This window comes from Ursus americanus, chromosome 12 (assembly GCF_024610735.1).
Source record: "Ursus americanus isolate L20-20 chromosome 12, mUrsAme1.1.p, whole genome shotgun sequence".
In the NCBI taxonomy this organism is placed as follows: Eukaryota; Metazoa; Chordata; class Mammalia; order Carnivora; family Ursidae; genus Ursus; species Ursus americanus.
This window is the reverse complement of record NC_142138.1, coordinates 11,327,954-11,348,239: the sequence shown is the minus strand read 5'-3', so window position 1 is coordinate 11,348,239 and position 20,286 is coordinate 11,327,954. Positions and strand designations below refer to the sequence as shown.

General features: G+C 50.8%; 2 protein-coding genes across 2 annotated transcripts in view; one reads left to right on the top strand and one right to left on the bottom strand.

Annotated features, from left to right (window-relative positions):
* The window catches only part of IFT25 (intraflagellar transport 25), a 45,335-nt gene extending 40,306 nt beyond the window's left edge, over window positions 1-5,029 (top strand). The window contains exon 7 of the mRNA XM_087865895.1: window positions 977-5,029. Coding sequence (XP_087722021.1) covers window positions 977-1,081 — 105 coding nt within the window. The 3' untranslated portion in view covers window positions 1,082-5,029. The remainder of the gene's footprint in view (window positions 1-976) is intronic.
* On the bottom strand, window positions 4,794-19,948 carry DIO1 (iodothyronine deiodinase 1). The gene is made up of 4 exons (XM_045799498.2): window positions 19,561-19,948; window positions 12,247-12,390; window positions 7,753-7,952; window positions 4,794-5,564 (listed from the first exon to the last, which is right to left on the bottom strand). Exons 1-4 carry the CDS (start codon window positions 19,880-19,882, stop codon window positions 5,496-5,498), a joined length of 735 nt encoding a protein of 244 aa, XP_045655454.1. The 5' UTR covers window positions 19,883-19,948; the 3' UTR covers window positions 4,794-5,495.
* Window positions 19,949-20,286: the final 338 nt, after the last annotated feature.

Below are 20,286 nucleotides of genomic sequence, written 5' to 3'. Positions count from 1 at the left end.
CCTCCATATACAGTCACATTGTGGGTACAACATATGAATTCAGTGCATAGCAGGTGGTGAGAAGGCAGTTGAAGCAGAGAGAGTGTGACTGAAGGGGATTTCTAGGAGCTCCATTGCAAAGGAGGTAATAAACTTAAGAGGGTATTTAAGACAGCCAGTCTAAATGAAAGTTGCAGATTGCCCCAGCTTACTCCTCCTCATCCTTCCACACTCTGTTCCAGCAAATAATAAGCCCCGTTAAAGAGTAATCAGAAAAGACCCAGAAGTGGACTGCTTTGGGTCAGTTTCTCTAGAAACAGAGTCTGAAATAGGGACTCTTGTAAGAGTGATTTATTGAGTGAGTGCTCTCAGGAAGCAGGATAAGGCAAGGGGAGAAAGTTAATCAAAGATACGGCTTCAGGGGCGCCTTGGTGGCTCAGTCAGTTGAGCGTCCAACTCTTGGTTTCCGTTCAGGTCGTGATCTCAGGGTCGTGGGATGGAGTTTCGCACTGGGCTCCGCGCTCGGTAGGAAGTCCGCTTCAAGATTCTCTCCCTCTGCCCCTTCCCCCCAAAATAAATAAATAAATCTTAAAAAAAGAAAAAGCTGTAGCTTCAGCTGAAGCGCCAGGCTGACCCCGTAGGGTGCTCTGGACCATGAATGGCACCTGAGAGGTGTACTCCCACCCGAGGCAGGGGCCCAGGACTCTGTATGACAAATGCAGCAGTCATGGTCACCCTCAGGCGAACATCATCTCTCAGGAATTTCTGGGTAGCGTAGCTCTTGTTGAGGAACCTTCTCAGGAAAAGGGCGTCTGTGAGCCACTAGCAGCCAACACGCAGAGCAGCTGGCAGCTGGGTGCATCGGCCTGGTTGCGGGGTCCGGGTGGACCACCAACAGCGTCCGCTCTGGCAAGCGCTTCGCAGAGTGTGCTCCCTGAAACGGCAGCCTCTTACCTGAGAACTTGTTAGAAACGCACAGTTCCTATTCCACCCGCAGGTCTGTGGACTCAGAAATACTGAGGTTGGGACCCACGGATCTAGTTTCACAAGCCCTCCAGGTGGTTTTGATGCATGCCGAAGTTTGAGAACCACTGTACTGTAGGGAACTGTAACTGGCAACTAACAGAAGTGGAGGAAAGAAAACAGAAAAGTAAGTGGATACACAACGTAGGTTGCAAGAGAAACTGAGAGAACACAAGAATTGAAGCTCATGGTTATCTCTTAACAAGACAAAAAGAGCTCCAAGAAGAGATACAAGGATTTAAAGAAAAACCGATAAGGCACAGAAGATGAACAGCGAGCTGCCAGCACGGAGAAATGGAAGTGAAAAAGAAAACCGTCTCAGAGGTAAAGCCACTTAGAAGCAAAGGGATGATGCTGGTAATTGTAGCAGTCAGCATTCAATTAGGAAAACTACATTGGCTCGAGATCTGTATTTAAAGTAGAGAGGGAACTAATGCAGGGAATTTGTTACAAAATGTTGAAGAGGCTGGGAAAACAAATAGGAGGTGAGGCTGTAACCCAGAGTTGGCACCCGTGAGCCACACCTGCTGTTGACCAGTGGAGTCACCATCACTGTCTCTGAACTGAAGCCACCCCCTGCCTTGGCTGGTGACAGCACAGCCACAGGACCCAGTCCCCTGCAATCTCTCCAGCCGGAAGCAGAAAAAAATGGCTTCTCCCTTCCATCCACCTTCTACGCTCCCACTGGCAGAACCTAGCCAGAAGCTCCCACTGCTTCCCGCTGGCTTCCAGCTCCCTCAAATCCAGAGGAGACAGTGGGCAAATGGGACTGGGTGAGAACCGCCAAACTGTGTCTGGCACAGTAATAAACCCAGCTTCAGAAGAATCCGGGTCAGAGGAGAGAGCTTGAGAAAAATCACAAAATGAAATGGAAAAGAACGCAGATTTTTAAAAATAATTACCGAGGGGCACCTGGGTGGCTCAGTCAGTTAAGGGTCTGCCTTCAGGGTGCTGGGATGGAGCCCTATGTCGGGCTCCCTGCTCAGCAAGGAGTCTGCTTCTCCCTCTCCCTCTGCCCCTAACCCTGCTAGTGTTCTCTCTCTCTCAAATAAATAAATAAAAATCTTTAAATTTGTTTTTAAAAAATAAAAAATAGTTATAGAGAAGGTAACAGCTGTGGAAGAACAGGGGATACAACATACCCATAATTCTCCTTCCTGAGTAAGAGAGTAGGATAAAGTACAATAGAAAAGATGTTCAAGGCAACTGAAGAGAATGTCCCTGAAATTAAAAAAAAAAAATTAAATCTTAGGACCAGAAGAGGATATTGTATTTGCCTTCATTGTTCAAGCCACCGTAACAAAAATGCCATAGACTAGCTGGCATATAGACAGTAGAAATGTATTTCTTAGGGTTCTGGAGCCTGAAAGCTGAGATCAGGGTGTCAGCAAGGTCAGGTGAGGGCCGTCTTCTGGGCTTGCAGACTTTTTGTATCCTCAGCCGGTGGCAAGGGGCCAGCTAGCTCTCTGGGGCCTCTTTTGTAACAGCACTAATCTCATTCCTAAGGGGTCCCTCGCAGTGGGTGATCCATTCAACGTTCCTCCCGGTCCTACCCTAATACTATCACTCTGGGCTTCAGGATTCAGCATATGAATCTGAGGGGACACAAATACTCAGACTACAGCAGTATTACAGGAAATGTTGATATTAGAACAGTCAACACTGGGACTAGGTCTTGGTGAAGGTACTGAATCTCAAGTATGAAGAAAGAATCTGACAGGTCTCCAGGCAGAACAAAAGCAATTCGAGAGCTTGAAGAAATCACCCAGGCTGGCCTCAGACTCCTCCTCTCACAATTGCTAGACAACAACAGAGCAATGTCTGCGAATCTCTGAGGTAAAGAGGCCGAAACAGAAGAGTCTGAATCCCAGCCAGGGATCCTGCGGGCTCCAGACAACAGACTCGCGGGTGCAAGCATGTCAGACGTCAGGAAGCACGGCATCCATGTGCCCTTCTGGGTTTTAAGATTTATTTATAAGAGAGAGAGAGAGAGAACAAGGGTGAGGGAGAGGGAGAGAGAGAATCTCAAGCAGACTCCCCACTGAGTGCGGAGCCCAACGTGGGGCTCGAACTCAAAACCCTGAGATCGCATCCTGAGCAGAAACCAAGTCAGATGTTAACCGACTATACCACCCAGGCGCCCCCATGTGCCCTTCTTGAAAAAACTACTTGAGACTTTCAATGATGTCATCTATATGGCAGAATAGGTATCCGGAATCCTTCAGTTGACAGCTAAGCACGCTGCCTAGTTCGCACACCTGTGAACTTCATGGCTCAGCTTAGCAGAAATGAAATCGTCTGCGGCCAGTTTGGCAGAATTAGAGTCCAAACCTTCGAAGCATCCTGCACAGTTCTGTTCCACCTCTGCCATGCGGGTTTCCCCACAAATGTCCTTTTCCCTTCCCATGCTCTCCAGGTTCCCATCGCAGACTGTGGAAGGCCTGGGCCTCCTCGAAGCCCCAGCCCAACGCCACCACCTCCACCAGGCTTTCCCAGGCCCACCCAGCTCCACGGGAGTGCCCTTCCCTCCGTCCTCCCTGAGCAGTGAGTCTTTATCTCAGCTGTCCCCCATCATACTCGCTTTGCATTACGGTCATTGCCATGGATGCCTAGTCCCCCGTGAGGGTAAGCTGGACCTTGTCCATCTGTGCATTACTCAGCACCCAGTAAGGGATCCGTGCTCAATGAACGTCTGAAGCATTCAACTGAACAGAATTGACTTGGAACGCTTCGGGTCTATTTTAACATTCTGAAAACTCCTCAGTTCCAGCTGCTATTGTCCACCAAAAACTGGGAGCTTTGTGTGCATTTATAGGCATGAATCGGGGGACCATCTGAGGAGTGATTCAGAGGACCATGGGCTTATCCGCTGTCTCCTTTTATGGAATTGGGGCTTAAGAAGGACCGTGCCCGGCTGCGCTGCAGTCCCACTGTGTGCTCAGCTACTCTCTCTCGGGGTGCCCGCGCAAACTCATGCCTGAGTTGCTTTGGCAGGATGAGGAATTTTTATTCAGCGTCCCTACTGTGTGCCTTCGCACCCTCTCCCACTCCCTAAAAAGGGGGCCCAAGGAGGCAGTTTGGAGCGACTCATAATAATAATAGTCAGCCTGTCCGTGGCATTTTCTCCAAGGCAGGCGGGGTTCTGAGTGTGTTCCTCACAAATCCCCCATGCAGCAGGCACTGCTCGTATCGCATTTTATAGTTCGAGAGACCAAGGCAGCCGAGCCGAAGTCGCACAGCAAGCTGAAGTTAGAGATGGGGTTCGAATCTTGGCTTATTACTAGTTCTGAGACCTTCCACAAACCCCCCCTCCGAGCCTTGATTTCCCATCTATAAAATGGGGATAATAATCTCCTCTTTGCAATGTATAAAGATTAGATGACTTAACATATCTGAACATGGGTGCCTGGTAGATGATTAATGATAAGTTTTTGAAAAAGAATAAAATAGCAACATGAATAGTGTTAACATTGTAGCCACGAAGGCAGAGCCAAGGAGGATGTGTTTTCATGTTAGAAAAATGTCTCCCAAGCCCATTCTTTTATGTCATGTTGTGAAGGTAGTTTGATTCCACTGTGAAACATTCTTCAGCGAGAGTTCACAAGACAAAGGGACATTTGATATGTAACCCACGGAGAATGAATGTTCTTCCCACCAAATGAGGCACTTCCAAGCATATGGTATTTTTGCTGATCAGATTACACTGACTATAAGGCAAGATAAAATAGGCTGACACAAATTGGAAAAGAAAATGTAGAGATCACACTGAAGCCATCTCAAATAGCCTGAGATAGTTTGATCATTCTGTATTAGCTTGCTGCATCTTAAAACATTTTCTTTCAAATCAAGTCACAGCTGTGTGTACTTTAGGCTGTGGCCGTCATAGACAAATATGGAAAGAAGCAGAGTTAAAACAGATGAATACCAATGGTTATCCATTAGTCTGATGTAATCTAACACAAATGACCATTAGGAGACTTGCAAAGAAATCAGAGAAACAATTTCGAATGCAAGCTTCTGCATAAATGAACAACAGCTTTCAATTCCTCATCTCTTTCTCTGAACAACTGGCGTTCTCCCCATGCTTGGTTCTAAAAGCCAGTTTAGTGTCTTAGGTGATCAAGTCCATACATGGCCAGTTGGGGAAAATGAATTTGCCTAACATAAGGACCGCCGTATCTGACCACTTGGTACCAGAGTGGCTGGAAGGAGAGAGCACACCTCAGCACGGAGTGGGGCCTCTCTCACGTGGCGATGTCGTGCGATGAACGTGGTCTCCACCGTGGGGGCAGAGTTGGGTTGTATGGCCTTTAACATTCAGCTTACTTGCTGCTTTGTTTTCTGATTACAATTGTTTGGTTGCATCAGACCAATCTGAGCTAGTGTTTCAGCAGGGACAGGAGTCCAGAGGTCAAAGCCACCTGGGCTGGGAGGCGAGCCAAGACTTGAGGAGCCCTCCTGCTGATCACCTAGAACTGGGGGATCTTTCCAGACTAACTGTGGAGCTTTTCCAGAACAGCACGGACTTCCTCTGGATGGTAGTTCCAAGGGCCAGATTTACCCTGCAAGAGAAATGAATCGGCATTCCAGATTTCCAACCTGCAGGAATAGGGGGGTCTGGAGCTTGGTTGACAGAACCGGGCTAGTGTTAGCTATGTGGGACTTTGTCATGATGGTGTCGTCAATGGCAGAGGCTCCCATAAGGTGGATGAGATCACCCAGGGAGAGGGTGTGGAATGGTACCAACATTTAACGGGGCAGACTGGGACCCAGAAGTACGAGAAAAACCACAGGGGGTAAGGTAAATAGTTTCAAAAGGAGAAAGGGGTCTATACAAATAAGGTGCTCTTCCATAATTAGATCTTCAGACAGGCCTTATTTTCTCTACCGCTCACAGCAAGTTCCACCCATTCTAAATCAGACCCACCTCTGCCTCTCCAGTCCCAATGCCCTAGTTCAGTCCTCTTCATCTCCTGCTTGGGCAGCCGTCCCACCTCCTGACCATCCCCAGTCCTCAGTCCCTGCTCCCTCCAGTCCACGCCTACCCAGGAGCCAGTGATCTTTCTAAAATACAGGTCCAGGGGCACCTGGGGGGCTCAGTCAGTTGAGTGTCTGACTCTTGATATCAGCTCAGGTCATGATCTCAGGGTCCTGGGATTAAGCCCTGCATGGGGCTCCATGGTCAGTAGGGAGTCTGCTTGGGATTCTCTCCCCTGCCCCTCCCCCCACTCACATGCACACATGCTGTCTAATAAATAAGTCTTTACAAAAATAAAAAATAAAATAAAATAGAGATCCGATCATGCCTCCCTCCTGCTCAAAACTTGTCAATGGCTCTCCTTTGTCCTAAGAGGTAGGCTGAACTTGGTCCATAATGAGACCGCTGTCACTAAATGCCCCCGATTCTCCATTCACACTCTGCTGTAACATGCCCCAGTGCCCTTGCCCACCTTCTTCCCTATATCTGCAATGCTTTTCACTCACCCTGCCCACGTGGCTGGCTTCCTAGCCTTTAAGGCCTGCGTAATTGTCACCACCTCTACAGAGCCCATCCTTCCTCAGGGGTCAGGAAATTGGCAGTCTGAGAGCCAAGTCTGTCCTAATGCCTCATGCTCCTTTATATCTCGTCTGTGCGGATTTCGTGCTGTAACAGCAGCACTGAGTTGTCGTGACCAGGGGTTATTTGGCCCACAAAGTCGAAAATATTTACAATCAGGCCCTTTACAGAAAAAGTTTGCCGATCCCTGCTCTGGAGTCTCCTAGTACTTGGGACACTGGAGCACACTGTGTGTGTCTTCCTTATCCCTCAGACTCCAAGTAAGGGGTGGGCCATTTTCAATTCGTTCCTGTGTGGCCAGTACTTGCGCGGGGCCTCACCCTGCTGGCCTCCATCATGCCATCTAAGAGCCATGTCTCTGGGGAGGAGAAGGGAAGAAGGACCTGAATCCTTGTGCTGTGACCCTTGGCACCTCGGGGCTGCATCTGTTGCGCATTTCACTGCAGAAGTAGGGCCAGCAGCTTGACCCGTGCGCAGAGGAGCAGACGCGTGGTTGGGCTCCACGGGCTCTCCAAGGTTTGAAATCCCTTCGGCAGCTATAAAACATTCTGCCCTCTCGGGGGAGGCCAGCAGTGCCCAAGTGGCCAGAAGCTGTGCTTTTGTCCCCCACCCTGGCCAGGCTGGAAGCCCCAAGGGGGGGCACAATCAGTGGAAAGCAAGCCAGGACTCAATTCCTGCCTTGAATGAGTCCCTGCTTCAGCATCTCCGGCTGCTCACTGTAGGGTTTGTTCCGCTCTCACTCTTACAACCCCCTCCAGGTTCAGGCCTGCCTCAGAGATGAGCGTCTTCAGACCCTCCCACTCCTGGCCCACCCCATACAAAGGATTTAGAATTGGAATCAGAGCCTTGTGCAGCATGACCTTGGGCAAGTCAATGTCCTTCTCCGAGCATTGTTTATGATATGGAAACAACCTTCTGTCATTCAGCTCCAAACTGAACTAGGGCTGGGCCCGAGGCTGCAGCCACAGTCCAAATGCTAGGGACTTTCCTGTGCGTGATTTCACCCCCTGTGAGGGGGGGGGCAGCACCTCCCTTTTGCAGAAGAGGAAACTGAAACACCACAAGAGGAGAGGACTCGCCCCTGGTCACATGGCTGGTAAAAGGCTGGGCAGTGACTTGAAGGCAGGTCTGCCTGCTACAAAGCCCTTTCTGCCCGTGCCCTTCCTGGGCCCTGGGCCCCGTGCCCCGGTCACCTTGTAGAGGATCCTGCCCTCCCGGAGCACGTAGAGCCTCTCGGGCAGCGCTGCGTAGCGCTGGCTGCTTTCGTTCTCCATTGTGTCCACCACCACGGGGCACTGGGGGGTCCTGTCCAGCAGCAAGCGGGCGGCCTGCAGGCGCTCCTGGAGATTCCGGTGAGTCCTGATGTTCACATTGTTCTTGAAAGCCCAGCCATCTACAAAAGAAAATATGGGCAGTGGGCCTCACAGGCAGGGCACAGACGTATTTCCTACAGATTAAATACCCCCATCCCCACCCCCTTTAACTGAGGGTCCCAGATAGAGGAGCCCTTGGCCATGATTTGGCCCAGTTTCCTATTATGGGTGAATGCACGAGATCACATAGGGAGTTACTGACTGATCCCAAATGGAAGCCTGGGGCTCCTGACTCCCAGACCTCGGCTCTTCAGCATGGGAGAGGCCACTAGGCCAGTGCTTCTCGGACTTGAATGTGTATTTGAATCACATGGGGACCTTGTTAAAGGCAGATTCTGATTCAGTCTGTCTAGGGTGGCATTGAGGGTCTAGCTGGTGCCGGGGAGGCCAAGGCCGCTTGGTCCCTGGACCATGCTCTGCGAGGCAAGGGTCTAGAGCAGTAGTTCTCTACGTGCCTTCTGCCCAGGGCTACATGTCACAGGGTGTCGAGCCTCATCTTTGGCCTCTGCTCACTAGACGGCAGTAGCGCCAGCACCCCACCCTCCCTTCAATTTGTTTTTGACAACCAAAAACATCTCCCGGCGTTGCCAGATGTCCCTTGGGGGACAAAAATCACCCTCCGTTGAGAACCACAGCTCTAACCCCCTCTCCTCCAGGAAGCCTTCCCTGACACACTCAGCTGTGTGTTATTGGGCAAGCCTTTGAAATCCCTTTAAATTCTCAGTTTCCCCATCTGTTACGGGATTAATAGGACCAGTGTTGCACCTGTTGTGAGGTAACTTGTACAGAATCCCCAGGACTCTGCCTGATTCATGGAAGCTGCTTCAAAAATACTGGTTTATTTTGCCTGACTCCCCCAAATAACACACAGGTAGGAAAGAACCCAGTTTTTCTTTTTTTTTAATTTTTTTAAAAAGATTCTATTTATTTATTTATTTATTTATTTATTTATTTGACAGAGAGAGAGACAGCCAGCGAGAGAGGGAACACAGCAGGGGGAGTGGGAGAGGAAGGAACAGGCTCCCAGTGGAGGACCCCGATGTGGGACTCGATCCCGGAACGCCGGGATCACGCCCTGAGCCAAAGGCAGACGCTTAACGACTGTACTACCCAGGCGCCCCCAGTTTTTCTTCTATACCACAGGTATTCTGCTACTTTGCTCTGGAGATTCCCCAAAACCAAACCCACTTAAGGCTGCTTAAGTTTAAATGGAAGGGGATTTTCAAATGGCCTCATTTGCCAAGGTGCCCTTCTTCCTACTTACAGGAAGTGATACTCCTGTTAATGGGCTGAAAAAAATAACCACGAAGTGCTCTGGCCTTGCCCTTCTACTTGTCCCATTTCTGGGGAGCCTGGGACCCAGGTAACGTGGTCATGGGATCATTCGGAAGCCACGTGGTCTGTGTTTACAGTAATAGCTGCCTCCCAGGGTAGCAGAAGTTGGTTAAGTCTAGCAGCAGAAATGGCTTCATCTCCTCGGGGCTTCAAAGTCCCCTGCTCAGGAAGCTTCCTCCAAGAAAAGCCAGCTCTCGGGAGAAATTCACGCCAAGATACAAGGGTCTGGCCACAGTGTAAAGTAACTGTCACCTGCCCCAAGACATCCAAGCTCTGTAGATGACAATAACACCTGCTGACCTGTTTCCTGTTAGGCGTCTCGTTAGCTCCTTGGAGCTTCACAACGACCTCCTGGGGGAGGCCAAGCTGGGATTCTCCCCCTCATCCTGCAGCTGAGGACACGGAGGGCCGGAGAGAAGCAGTGGCTCACTGCCCCAGCTTTAACTGTGAGCTCCCGAGGGACAGGAACTGTGTGTATCTTTTGTCTCAATATCCCTAGGCCCCGCACAGGGCTGGCACATAGCAGGTACTCGTCAAGTATTGTCGAATGAGGATTCTGTGAGGTTGGTGTTGTCATCCTATTTCACTGTCGCAAAAGTGAGCATGGAAGGGAAGTTGCCCACGGTCACGTGTTCGGCACCTGTTGGAGCTAGGACCCATACTCAGGTCGGAAACCCCGAAGTCCGTGTTCTTCCCATCCTGCCTCGTCCCTCCCCATAATTTACCTGGACAAACGTGGCGTGTGGGAACCAGGTTTGGGCTGCAGGCCCCAGACCTTGTGGGATTGGGGGACCCTAGCTCTGTGCATTCGAATTGGGTGGGCCAGGCCATGCCCACCTTCGTCTGATTGACAGAAACAAGTACCCTGTGGAAGGAGGTGGGGAGGAGGAAGAAACGCCCGAACCAGGACTGGCAAAGCACAGAGGCAAGGAACTGGTCTGTGTCAGAACGGGGTCAGGAAGTCTTTCCTCATTGGCTTGAGGTAGTCAGCCCTGGATCGTGGAAAGCTTCATCCTGGGCTGACTCCAGGAGTCAGGAGACAGATACCAGGACAGAAACACTGTCTGTGATGATCCACCCCTCTGGTTACAGTTTACAGCTCGTTCCTTTAGAGATTAGAGCTGGATTTTGTGACTCCCAGTGCGACCCTGCGCCGGCAGCCTCAGCATCACCTGGGGAGCTGCCCCACCGCCCTGCTGAGCCAGAGTAAGGTCCCCCAAGGTCATTAAAGCACACATTAGAGTTGGAGAAATGCTGGCATCTGTGACGACCTCAAGGCATCGTCTCTTCTCAGCCATGATGACCACAGACACCTGAAGGTACCCAACCCTCTTTCTGTAACTCATGGCGGCTGCTCTCCCGAAGGGCCGTCTGCCCCAGGGATACACTGTGCTTGCGTCTGCGCTCCTGCTGCCTGTGCTGTTTCATATTATGGAAAAATTTTAAAGTTCATGAAGGTAGAGAGAACAGTATCATGAACCTCTGTGTACCTAGTACCCGATGCTAATGTTTCAGTGGCCCCCGGAGTCTTCATGAGGATAGAAGCTGCCAGTGACGTGAGCACAGTGTTAAGTTGAAAGAAGGTCTCCAACCTTTGGGTGCAATAAATCAGGATGCAATGGGCCTGGGGTGGGGCCCTGGAATATGCGTTTTTAACAAGCCACCTTGTGGCTCTGACGTCAGGGATCCGGGGACCATACTGGAAAAGCACTGCTGGACCAACTTTGCTGACAATGAATAGCAACCTACACTTAACACGCGGATAAACCAGCGAGCCTGATACAATACTGGCCTAAACCCACTCGTCCAACTTTCACTGAGCTCTGATTCTGGGACATGGGCTCTGCCAGGTGCTGGGAGACAGACAAACCGTGTGGGAGATGGTCAAGTAAATGACACTTGTCCCACTCAGTCATGACTTCCTGCCTTCTTCAGTCTTTGGGTTTGAGAGTTGGGCCACTCGCATGGGTTCAATCCCCTTGAAAACCGGGGAGAGAGGTTTGTGTCTGACCATTTCGTTAAGTTCAAGGGGCTTAGACCACAAGCTGTAGGAGTTTCAGGGAGAGCTCTCCGGGACAGAGCTGTCCAGCAAAGGAATAAGATTTCCCGTGAAGTAATGAAAATGTGTGACCGCCTGTCGGGGTGAAGAAAGAATGCCTGTCCCCGACAAAAGCTAGCCTGGGGCAGGGGTCTTCAAGTGTGGTCCCCAGGCCAGCAGCCTCAGCGTCACCCGGAGCCTGTCGGAAATGTGAATTCTCAGGCCCCACCCCAGAACTAACTGAGGAACTCTGGGGTCAGGGTCCAGCAGTCCGTTATAACAAGCCTTCTGGGTGCTTCCGATGCTCACTAAAGCTTGGGAACCATCGACTGAGATGAACCACAGTGTCCCTTTGAGCTTGGAGAGTCTTAGGAGGGATCTCACACCCAGCTATAGAGTGGTCATTTCACTTGCGACATTTCAGGTCTAAATTCCTCCTATTAGCTCCTCTCCCTTGATTTCCCTATGTATCCATTCAAAATGCTTGGTGCTCTGCCAACTGGACCCATCCCTCCAGGTTGCTGTTGTTGTTTTTCCCTAAGATTTTATTTATTTGAGAGAGAGAGGGAGAGAAGGAGCAGGGGGAGGGAGGCGGAGGGAGAGGAGGAAACAGACTCCCTGATGAGCAGGAAGTCTGACTCTGGGCTCGATGCCAGGGCCCCAAGATCATGACCTGAGCCGAAGTCAGACGCTCAACCGACTGAGCCACCCAGGCGCCCCCTCCAGGTTTTCTGCTCTGTGTGCCGGGCTGAAAGCACAGACTGGAGTTAGCAGGTGGTGGGTAAACACAGCAGGGGCTGAAAGATGGCAGGTACTCAGTGAGTAGCAGCTCTTTCCCTCACTCCTCTTCCTCCCCCTCCCCAACCTTGAGCCAGTCTTGGGGGGAAGTGGGGGAGAAAAGAGAAGGGAGGAAGAGTCAGGGGCAGGGAGTCTCTCTGTACCTGATGCGTGTGCTTCTTCGATGTAAATGATGAGAAAGTCTGCTGTGGAGCAAAAGTCTTCAACAAGTCTCTTGAATTGGTCAAATTTGAAAAGAAATGAAGGTCAGGTACAACTTCCAAAATTCAGCACCAATGGCCTGTTGCCTGAAACAGCAATGGAATCATCAACGACCAATCCTCGACACACAGCATCGCTTCGTCAGCACCATCTTCACTCCAGATGCTCTCACTTCTATTACTTTTATTTTTCCCTCGAAGATGGAGCCAGGCCACGGGGGAGGGAGGGTGGGGGGTAGGGGTGGGGTGCCAGGGCTGAAGCCTACAGAGCATGACTTAGCATGGGCTGGAGCCAGTTTCCTCTTCTCCGCAAGGAGGGGATTTTATCAGGGGGTCTCAGTGGACCACCTGCAGCCACTAGGTGGTAATTAAAATAATGAGAGTCCCTCTCAGGCAGTTTATAAGGCAGGTACAGATCTGTTTTCTCATGTGATGAGATTAGAATTCTGCAAGGTAGGCAATTTTTCTCCTTGTTTACAGACTTACTCTGGGTCACATAGCAGGTCAAGGGTGGAGCTAAAATTAATACTCTGGCTTCTAGACTCTCAATTCAGAGCTCTTCTCATTCAGATCACCTGTTTCCTCCTTCACAAATGGACATAATAGTAATACTTACCTTATAGGATTGTTATGAGGATTACAGGTAGGACAGATAAAGGAGTACAGATAAGGGCTTAAAACGGTGCTTGGCGCATAGTAGGTACTCAACAGATGTAAGCTGTTATCAGCTATCTCGCCCCCGAGCTAGGCAGTGGGACAGGCAGCAAAGGGGATGCCACAAAGGGGAATGAAGCGTGGGGGCATGACTGGCCATATAATTTGCTGGCTCAGTGCAAAATGAAATGCTGGGCCCCTTGGTCACAAAATGGGGGGAAAAGTGCCACTAACTCTATGAAAATGAGAGGATTTGCTTCTGTGGTCTCTCTCTTGCGCTGGCAGCGTATTTTCTAGCTACTATTTAATGTCTCGCTCTCACAGCCATAGGGATATTCATAGGGCGAATGCGGCCCCTCGCAGTCACCCAGGAACCCCAAAACTCAGTGTGCACATGCCTGTGTGACTGTGGCCACCCGCTACCAGCCTTCCTCTCCCTCCAGCCAGCAGACAACACACGATGCCCGGCCAGGAGCGCAGAAATTGAGCTCGACATTTACCCTCCCCACATGCCCCCCCCCACAGGGTAGCACAACTGCCACTAGGCTCCTTGATGGGGGAGGGGAGGCGGGCAAGAGGCTTCTTCCATCACCTTACCCCAGTCACCGGACACACTGCACCGTGGCGCTGTGGCCCAGGATGCGGACGGCCGCCTCCAGGCCCTGCCACGAGATGCCGCAGGAGGCACGCACCTGACCCAGCCTCTCCTGTACCTGTGTCCAGGCTCTCTCTGGGATCAGAAGGTGGCGGCAGTCATGGGTAGGAGTGGGAAGGAGGCTGGACGAGCCCTGCGTCTGAGGGTGGAAGAGCGGGTCGTGGAGGACATGTCCCCGGGAGCAAGAAGGCTATGGGAGGCCAGATCCTGTACGAGCCAAGGCTCCAGGTCCCTTGGCAGGTTCCATTACCCCATCGGGCTTCACTTACAAAATGCAAATTCTAAGATAAAATGATTAAGGATTTCAAGACAGCTAATGCAGAACTTTAAACCCCAAGCACAGGGCCTTTCCCTGTGTGATTCACTGGTCCCACACCCATGAAACCAGCCCTGGGTGGGAGCCTTCTGCTACTCCCCCACCTTCGACGGCGAGTAGCTTTTGGGAGCTGCCAGTGCCCGGGGGATCCCTGTGGCCAGAGCGGACACCGTTGAACCCTCGCCTCACATCTGTCAGCACACGGCAGGTGTTGCACCGTGACGTGGCCCGTTTGAGAGTTGGGTCCCTAGGCTACCTGTTGTCCCTTGAGGGCAGGGCCTGCTCCTCATTCACCCTCAATGTCCCCAAGCACACTCTCATTCCACCTACAAGCATTTACACAGCACTTACAGTGTGCAAGGCTCTCTGCCGCACACTGGGCGGGGGGGGGGGGGGCTCAGCAGAGAACAAGGCCAGCCAGGCTCTGCCCACATGCAATTTGAGGTCTATTCAATGGCACAAAACAAGTAAACACATAAATGTGGCAATTTCAACTTGTGATAAGTGTTACGAAACAGTCTATAAAGGACTGACCTACTTTAGACAGGTGGGAGGAAAGGCCTCTGAGGACATGCCATTTAATCTGAGAAATGAAGGCTAAGAAAGAGTCAGCCATGGGCAAAGGGAGGAGGAGGGCATTCCAGACAAAAGGACTCTATCCTGTACAAAGACCCTGAGGCAGGACGGAGCTTGGTGTGTTCAAGGACCTGCAAGCCGCTATGACCAGAGCCAGGTCTGGGGAGGGAGTGGGAGGTGGGGGAGGGTGGGTCATGAGAGGCAGGACTGGAGAGGCAGGTATGAGCCAGGGGAGGCAGGCTCTACTATGCCTTGGTGAAAAATCCGGATTTTATTCCAGGTACGATGGAACATCATGGAGATATAAAGCAAGGATGGTGGATATTTGTTGCAGTTTTGGCTGCCCAGTTCCTAACCGTCCTTCCTAGTTGGAATTCCCTATTTTGTATGCTATTAATGCAAGAGTACGCCTCTATGGAGGAAGAGGGGCCAGGTCTGTTCTCTGTCCCAAGCAGCCAAGGCACAAGCAGTGACCCAGCCTGGGCTGATTGGACCCTCCCACAGAGATCTTAGATCCTGCAGTTGCTGAGACGGCTGAATTCATCCATGGCCCAGTGGTAGTGCTGCTGTCAGGGATGGTGGAGTCCTGGGGGGCAAGGAGTCTGTTCCCAAGGCAACCACAGTGACAGCAGGATCCAGGCCTGACTTTTGATGCTAAAAGACAGTCTAGGCCCAGTGCCCCAGCTGTGGTTGATTCTGGGGATCTTGCAGCTTGTTCTTAATACGTTATTTTGTATACGTATATGTGTGACTAAGAAAACTGGAGTGCGTTTCTGTGGCTGGCAAGCCAGAACCCTGACTCTTAACAGTTCGGATGTATAATGAAACATGAACGGATTTATACCTGAAGATCACGCTATGGAGAAAGGCCTGAGGATGGGGTGGAAGTGGGGAGGATCCAGTCAAGGGGCATCAGAGAAATGCATGTGAGAGATGATAGGAGCCTGGGCTAGGGTGTGGGCAGCGGAGAAGGTGAAAGATGAAAGTGACAGGACTTGCTGATGGAGGGGAACCGAGGGCATCTTAACTTGCTGTTAGTGTATTTCGTTAGTTATACCCTCACCTCGTTGTGCAATGGGTTTGAAGCAGCTTATACACATAGTAAAATATTTTTAATAAAAAAAATCTTGCCCTTCTGGGAGGCACAGAACAGGAGGGAAAGACAGAAAACAAATAAAGCAGTCTTAAGGTCCCATGTATTCATTATAAGTGAACTAATATTTGACTGAGTTTCCTGGTGGCCAAGTAGAGAGAGAAATAATTGATTATAGAGTCTTCATTTTTCAGTACATGAGGAGAAAGCTGGCTGGGAGATACAAAGCTCTCCTTGTCCTTGGCTCATAGATTTTCTCTTAGGATGCCCTACGGGGCACTGAGGGGGGGCGCAGTCCCTTTTGGATGATTACACAAGTCCTCACCCATGTGACAGGGCTGCCCAGGCCTCATCAGGGTAGGCTCAGAGGCAAGTCAAGGCCAAGTGACCAGCCATTAGCCTCCAATGACCCCAGAGAGTCATGCTTTAGATAAGAACCCCTGAAGACTTAAGGTCAGGACCAGTGCTAAATATTAGCTATCTGGAATTTTGTTTTTAATTGGAAAAAACATTCAACACTCACTGATTAGGAAACTGGGAGAGACAGAGCCATGTGTTTAATTATTTATAGTGTGGTTGGGTGCAGTGATCAGTATGGAGGGCAAAGTTTAAACTTCGTTCCCTGCCTTCCTGATAGCAGAGAGGAAGGATGGGTGCTAGGGGGTGACGGGACAGAGGACTGGCGCTCTGCCTATGTGCACAAGCCACGGGGCAGAGAACACCATTCTAGACATCGGGCTAGTGCTGTCAAGTCCAAGTTGTCTGTAGAAATGGGGAAACAGCTCTGTAGCAGCTGGACTTGAACCCCCACCATGACCTCCAAGCCAGTAAATTAACCCCCATACCAGGCTCTCTCAGCAGAGAAAGCGCATTTATCGTTACTAGCTGACACCTCCTGAATACACTCGGAGGGATTTTAGAAGATCGTCAACGGGCTGAAATAAATCCGGTTTCCTGTTAACTCCCAAGTACCTAGAAAATAAATGATCCGGACTTGCCTTCTCCCACAGCACGCCAGTAAATCAGTGTTTTGCTCTGGGTGTGTGTCTGGGAGTGTGTGTACATCATGTGTGTACATGTGTGTGAACACGCAGAGGATAGGAGGTGGCCGGGAATTCCTCTGAGCCTCTGTCGTCTTATCCAACAACAAAAAGTCCCACCAGCTGAGAGTCAGAAGCCACAAATTCTAGTTCAGGCTGTACGAGAACTCGCCATACGACTGACTCTGAGCAAGTAATTTACCTCTCTGGGCCTCTGCATGTGAAAAACGAAAGAACTGCTCTAGATTATCCGTAGAGCCTTCTAGACCTTCTGGTCTGCGGCTATAAAATGAGTTCGGATTTATACCCAAAGCCCACATCAGAGCTTTTTAGTGGCTGGTGGGCTTCCAAAGCAGTTAAAGGATCTCTTTCTATTAAGGAGATCTGGTCATTGTTAACACCCTCCTTGAAAATCCTTCTAGAATTCACCAATACCTTCAGGAGGAAGTCTACCCTCTTCAGTAAGACACATAAGATCCCTCAAACGCTGGTCCCTGATGACGTGTCCAGCCTCATCCTTCACCAGCTTCATGCCTCCCACAGCCCCACTTCTACCAAAACTGACCGACACTCCTCCATGTCTCAGTCCTCTGTGGCTCCTCTCCTCTGGCCCGTTCTGCTCCCCACTCCCCTCCTCCCTACCCATCCCAAGACTTCACTGTGCCTAGACAATCGACTCACCATCCTCTTCTCCAAGAAGCCTTCCTCTGACCACCTCCCTACCCTATCCCACTTCTTCCAGAACCCTCTGGTTCCCTCTCTCACTACACCATATCCCCATCCAGGCTATGAGATCTTCCAGAGCAGAGACCAGGTACTGGTGGTATAGTGCCTATCATTTCAGGACCATTCAGTACCATTACTTCTGGGTCAATGTGCCAAAAGCCAACTCTGTTTCACAGGAAGAGTTTTCTTTTGTCTCTTGGTCTCCCTCTCTCTCCATTCTTCAGTCTCAAGTGCAACAGCAGAGAGCAGGCACAAATAGAACAGTCTTTAAAACGTAAACCGGTCCACTAACAGTGAACCACTAAAAGAAGCAAGTACATTCTGTGAACTGCCACGGGGCAAGTTGGCTTTCATGGGACTGGTCACTAGATGATGGATATTCGGCAAACTGGCCTGGTTCTAGCACAGCGCTTGGCCCATAGTAGACGCTCAATAAAAGTTAGCAGTTATTCTCATTGCCCTTATTATCAATGGTCACTCAGTGGATGTTGAATAAAAGGAGGTCATTTGTGTACTGCAATTGTAAAGTCATGAGCTAAAAGCCCTTGCCCTTCCCTCTGCTCAAAACACTTTTCCCTTCCAACCCTACAAAAATCTTTCTCATTTTTCAAGGCCTCGTTCCAAAACCACCTCCTCCAGGAAACCTTCCAAGCCCTGCAGGCAAACTTTATACCTTTACAGCCTCCCCCGTCTCACAGAACTGTGAGGAGTTGTTTATGACATCTATCTGAAACCATAAACTCCTCGAGCGAAGGAGCAAGCTCTTACCTAACTCCGAGTCCCTGGCAACTAGCTGGGGGCTGGGGACAGAGGGGGTGCTCAGGAATGTGTGCTGAGGTGTGCTAGAAAGAACGAGATGAGGAAGTCCAGATTCTGGGTCTGACTGAGTCTCTCACCGGCTGTTACCTCTGCCTCTCAGTGGCCATCTCCCCTCTGAAGAGAGAGAGGACTGGATTAGGCCGTTTCCCAAAAGGTGTTCTTTGGAACCTGGGTGATGATGCCGGGCATTTCCTCAGGTGGAGAGTAGTCAGGGGTTGTGTGTTAGGAAGATCAGTCAGTGTTTGGTCAGTTTTTTCAAGTTTTGTGTGTTTTTAAGCTTCAGGGCTTCTTGGAGCTTTTTAAATATTCGGGTGCTCTATGAATTCCCAGGAGGAGGGTACGGTGTGCAGGGTTTCCCAAACTACTTCAGCCAGGAAACTCAATGTGGTAAAGCGTGTCTGTGGGATTTGGCTTCCAAAGAACATGCTTCGAAAAACACTAGGTTAGCTGACTTGCCTCAGGGACCTTCTCTACTCTATCTGCTGGGTCTAGGTCCTGGGAATTCAGAGATGAATCAGTCACAGTTCTGTCACGAGGCTCCCTATCGGGCGGGAAGAAAAGCCTTGTGTTTGGCAGCCAGATGCCGGGTGGGAAGAATCAGGGTCCGAGGAGAGGGGCAGATGCAGAGCCATGAGCCCAGGAGAGAGAGCGCGTGCCTAGCTGTAGGGATCCAAGATGGCCTCGCGGAAGGGGAGGCATGAGAGCAGGCACTGCTGACGAGGGGTTTTGGACTGTTGGTGATAGAGGGGAAGAGCCAACAACATAGATAGAGAAGGGAGAGCACAAGGGATGTGCCGGGCTCAAGAGTTCATCTGGAGGCTAGAGCTGAGGGGAAGCCTGTACGTGAGACTGGGAAGGGAAGCGGGAGTTGGTCCATGGAGGGCCTTGAGCACAAGGCTGGGCCTGGGCTCCATCCACGGGCTCCCCTGCACAGAGCGTGCAGGCCGGTGAGGGCAGCAGACATTAACCAAACACCCCAACACGTAACGACCTACCAGGCGCGAAAAAGAGAAGTTGAGGACGTTAAGCCTGGACGAGGGGCTAAGCTAGCCTGGGGGAGCCAGGGTTGGCTTGTTGTAGGACGTGTCACCGAGCAGCAGTCTGAAGGATGAGCAGGGGCTGACCAGGCAGAGCTGAAGAGCATGTGGTAGGAGCTGAAGGCCAGTGTGGCTGGCTTGTGGATTAAGGGCCTCGGAAGGTGGTGATGCCTCTCAGAAGAACAGAGTCTAGAAGTCCTAGTTTCAGGAAGTGAGAAGAGGACAAGAAACCAGAAAAGGAGTAGCCAGAGTAGGAGAATTCAGGACTTTCCAACCCACCTCCCCACCCACCTCTGCAACCCCATTCCAAGCACATCTCAAGCTCGTAACAGTCTCCTGACCTTGCATGAAGTCCCAAATGTTGCATCTCTGTCCTGAGAGCCGGACCACGGGGCAGTTGGGGGCCAGACCCCCGGGCTCAGTCCTGTCCTCTAGTCGCTGCCATCGGACCTTCAGGACAAACCAGAAATACTGCATGCTGTAGAAGGTCGGGAGCCAGTTGTCATAGGAAAAGTGGGGGTTCTTCTGGTTCATGGCCAAGACTTGTTGCTTGACTCTCTCGGGAAACAGTATCAGGAGCACTTTGCCCACGGCCACGTGCATGGCCACCTGCAAGAAGACCCAGAGCCTCTTCAGCCACAGCCCTGGCCTGGGCAGCCCCATCTCGGCACAACCAGAGCTGGCTCTGAGGCCAGCGGGCAGACAGACCACAGCCAGGCGGTGCTGGGCGGAGCTGAACAAAGGTGCAGGGTGGACGAAGCCAACCCGGGACAGCAAGAAGGTGCCAGGGCAGAAGGTGTCTGCCTTCCTGTCAATGCAATGGAAAATTCCAATCCACGTGCTCAAAGGTCTGCTCTAATTATTATCATTTCTGATCCTTTGCCTTAACCTTTGAGAGATGCTTGGACTAGGAGACTGCAGATCTTAAATCTTCCCTCTGATAAATTTTTATAAACAAATACGTAAAAAGATCACACTTAAAGGGACTCTGTGGTCCTTTAGAAAGGCTCTGTTGCAAGTAAGTTCTAACAGTAACGATTCTTTTAATAATGTAAATCGTTCCTCTG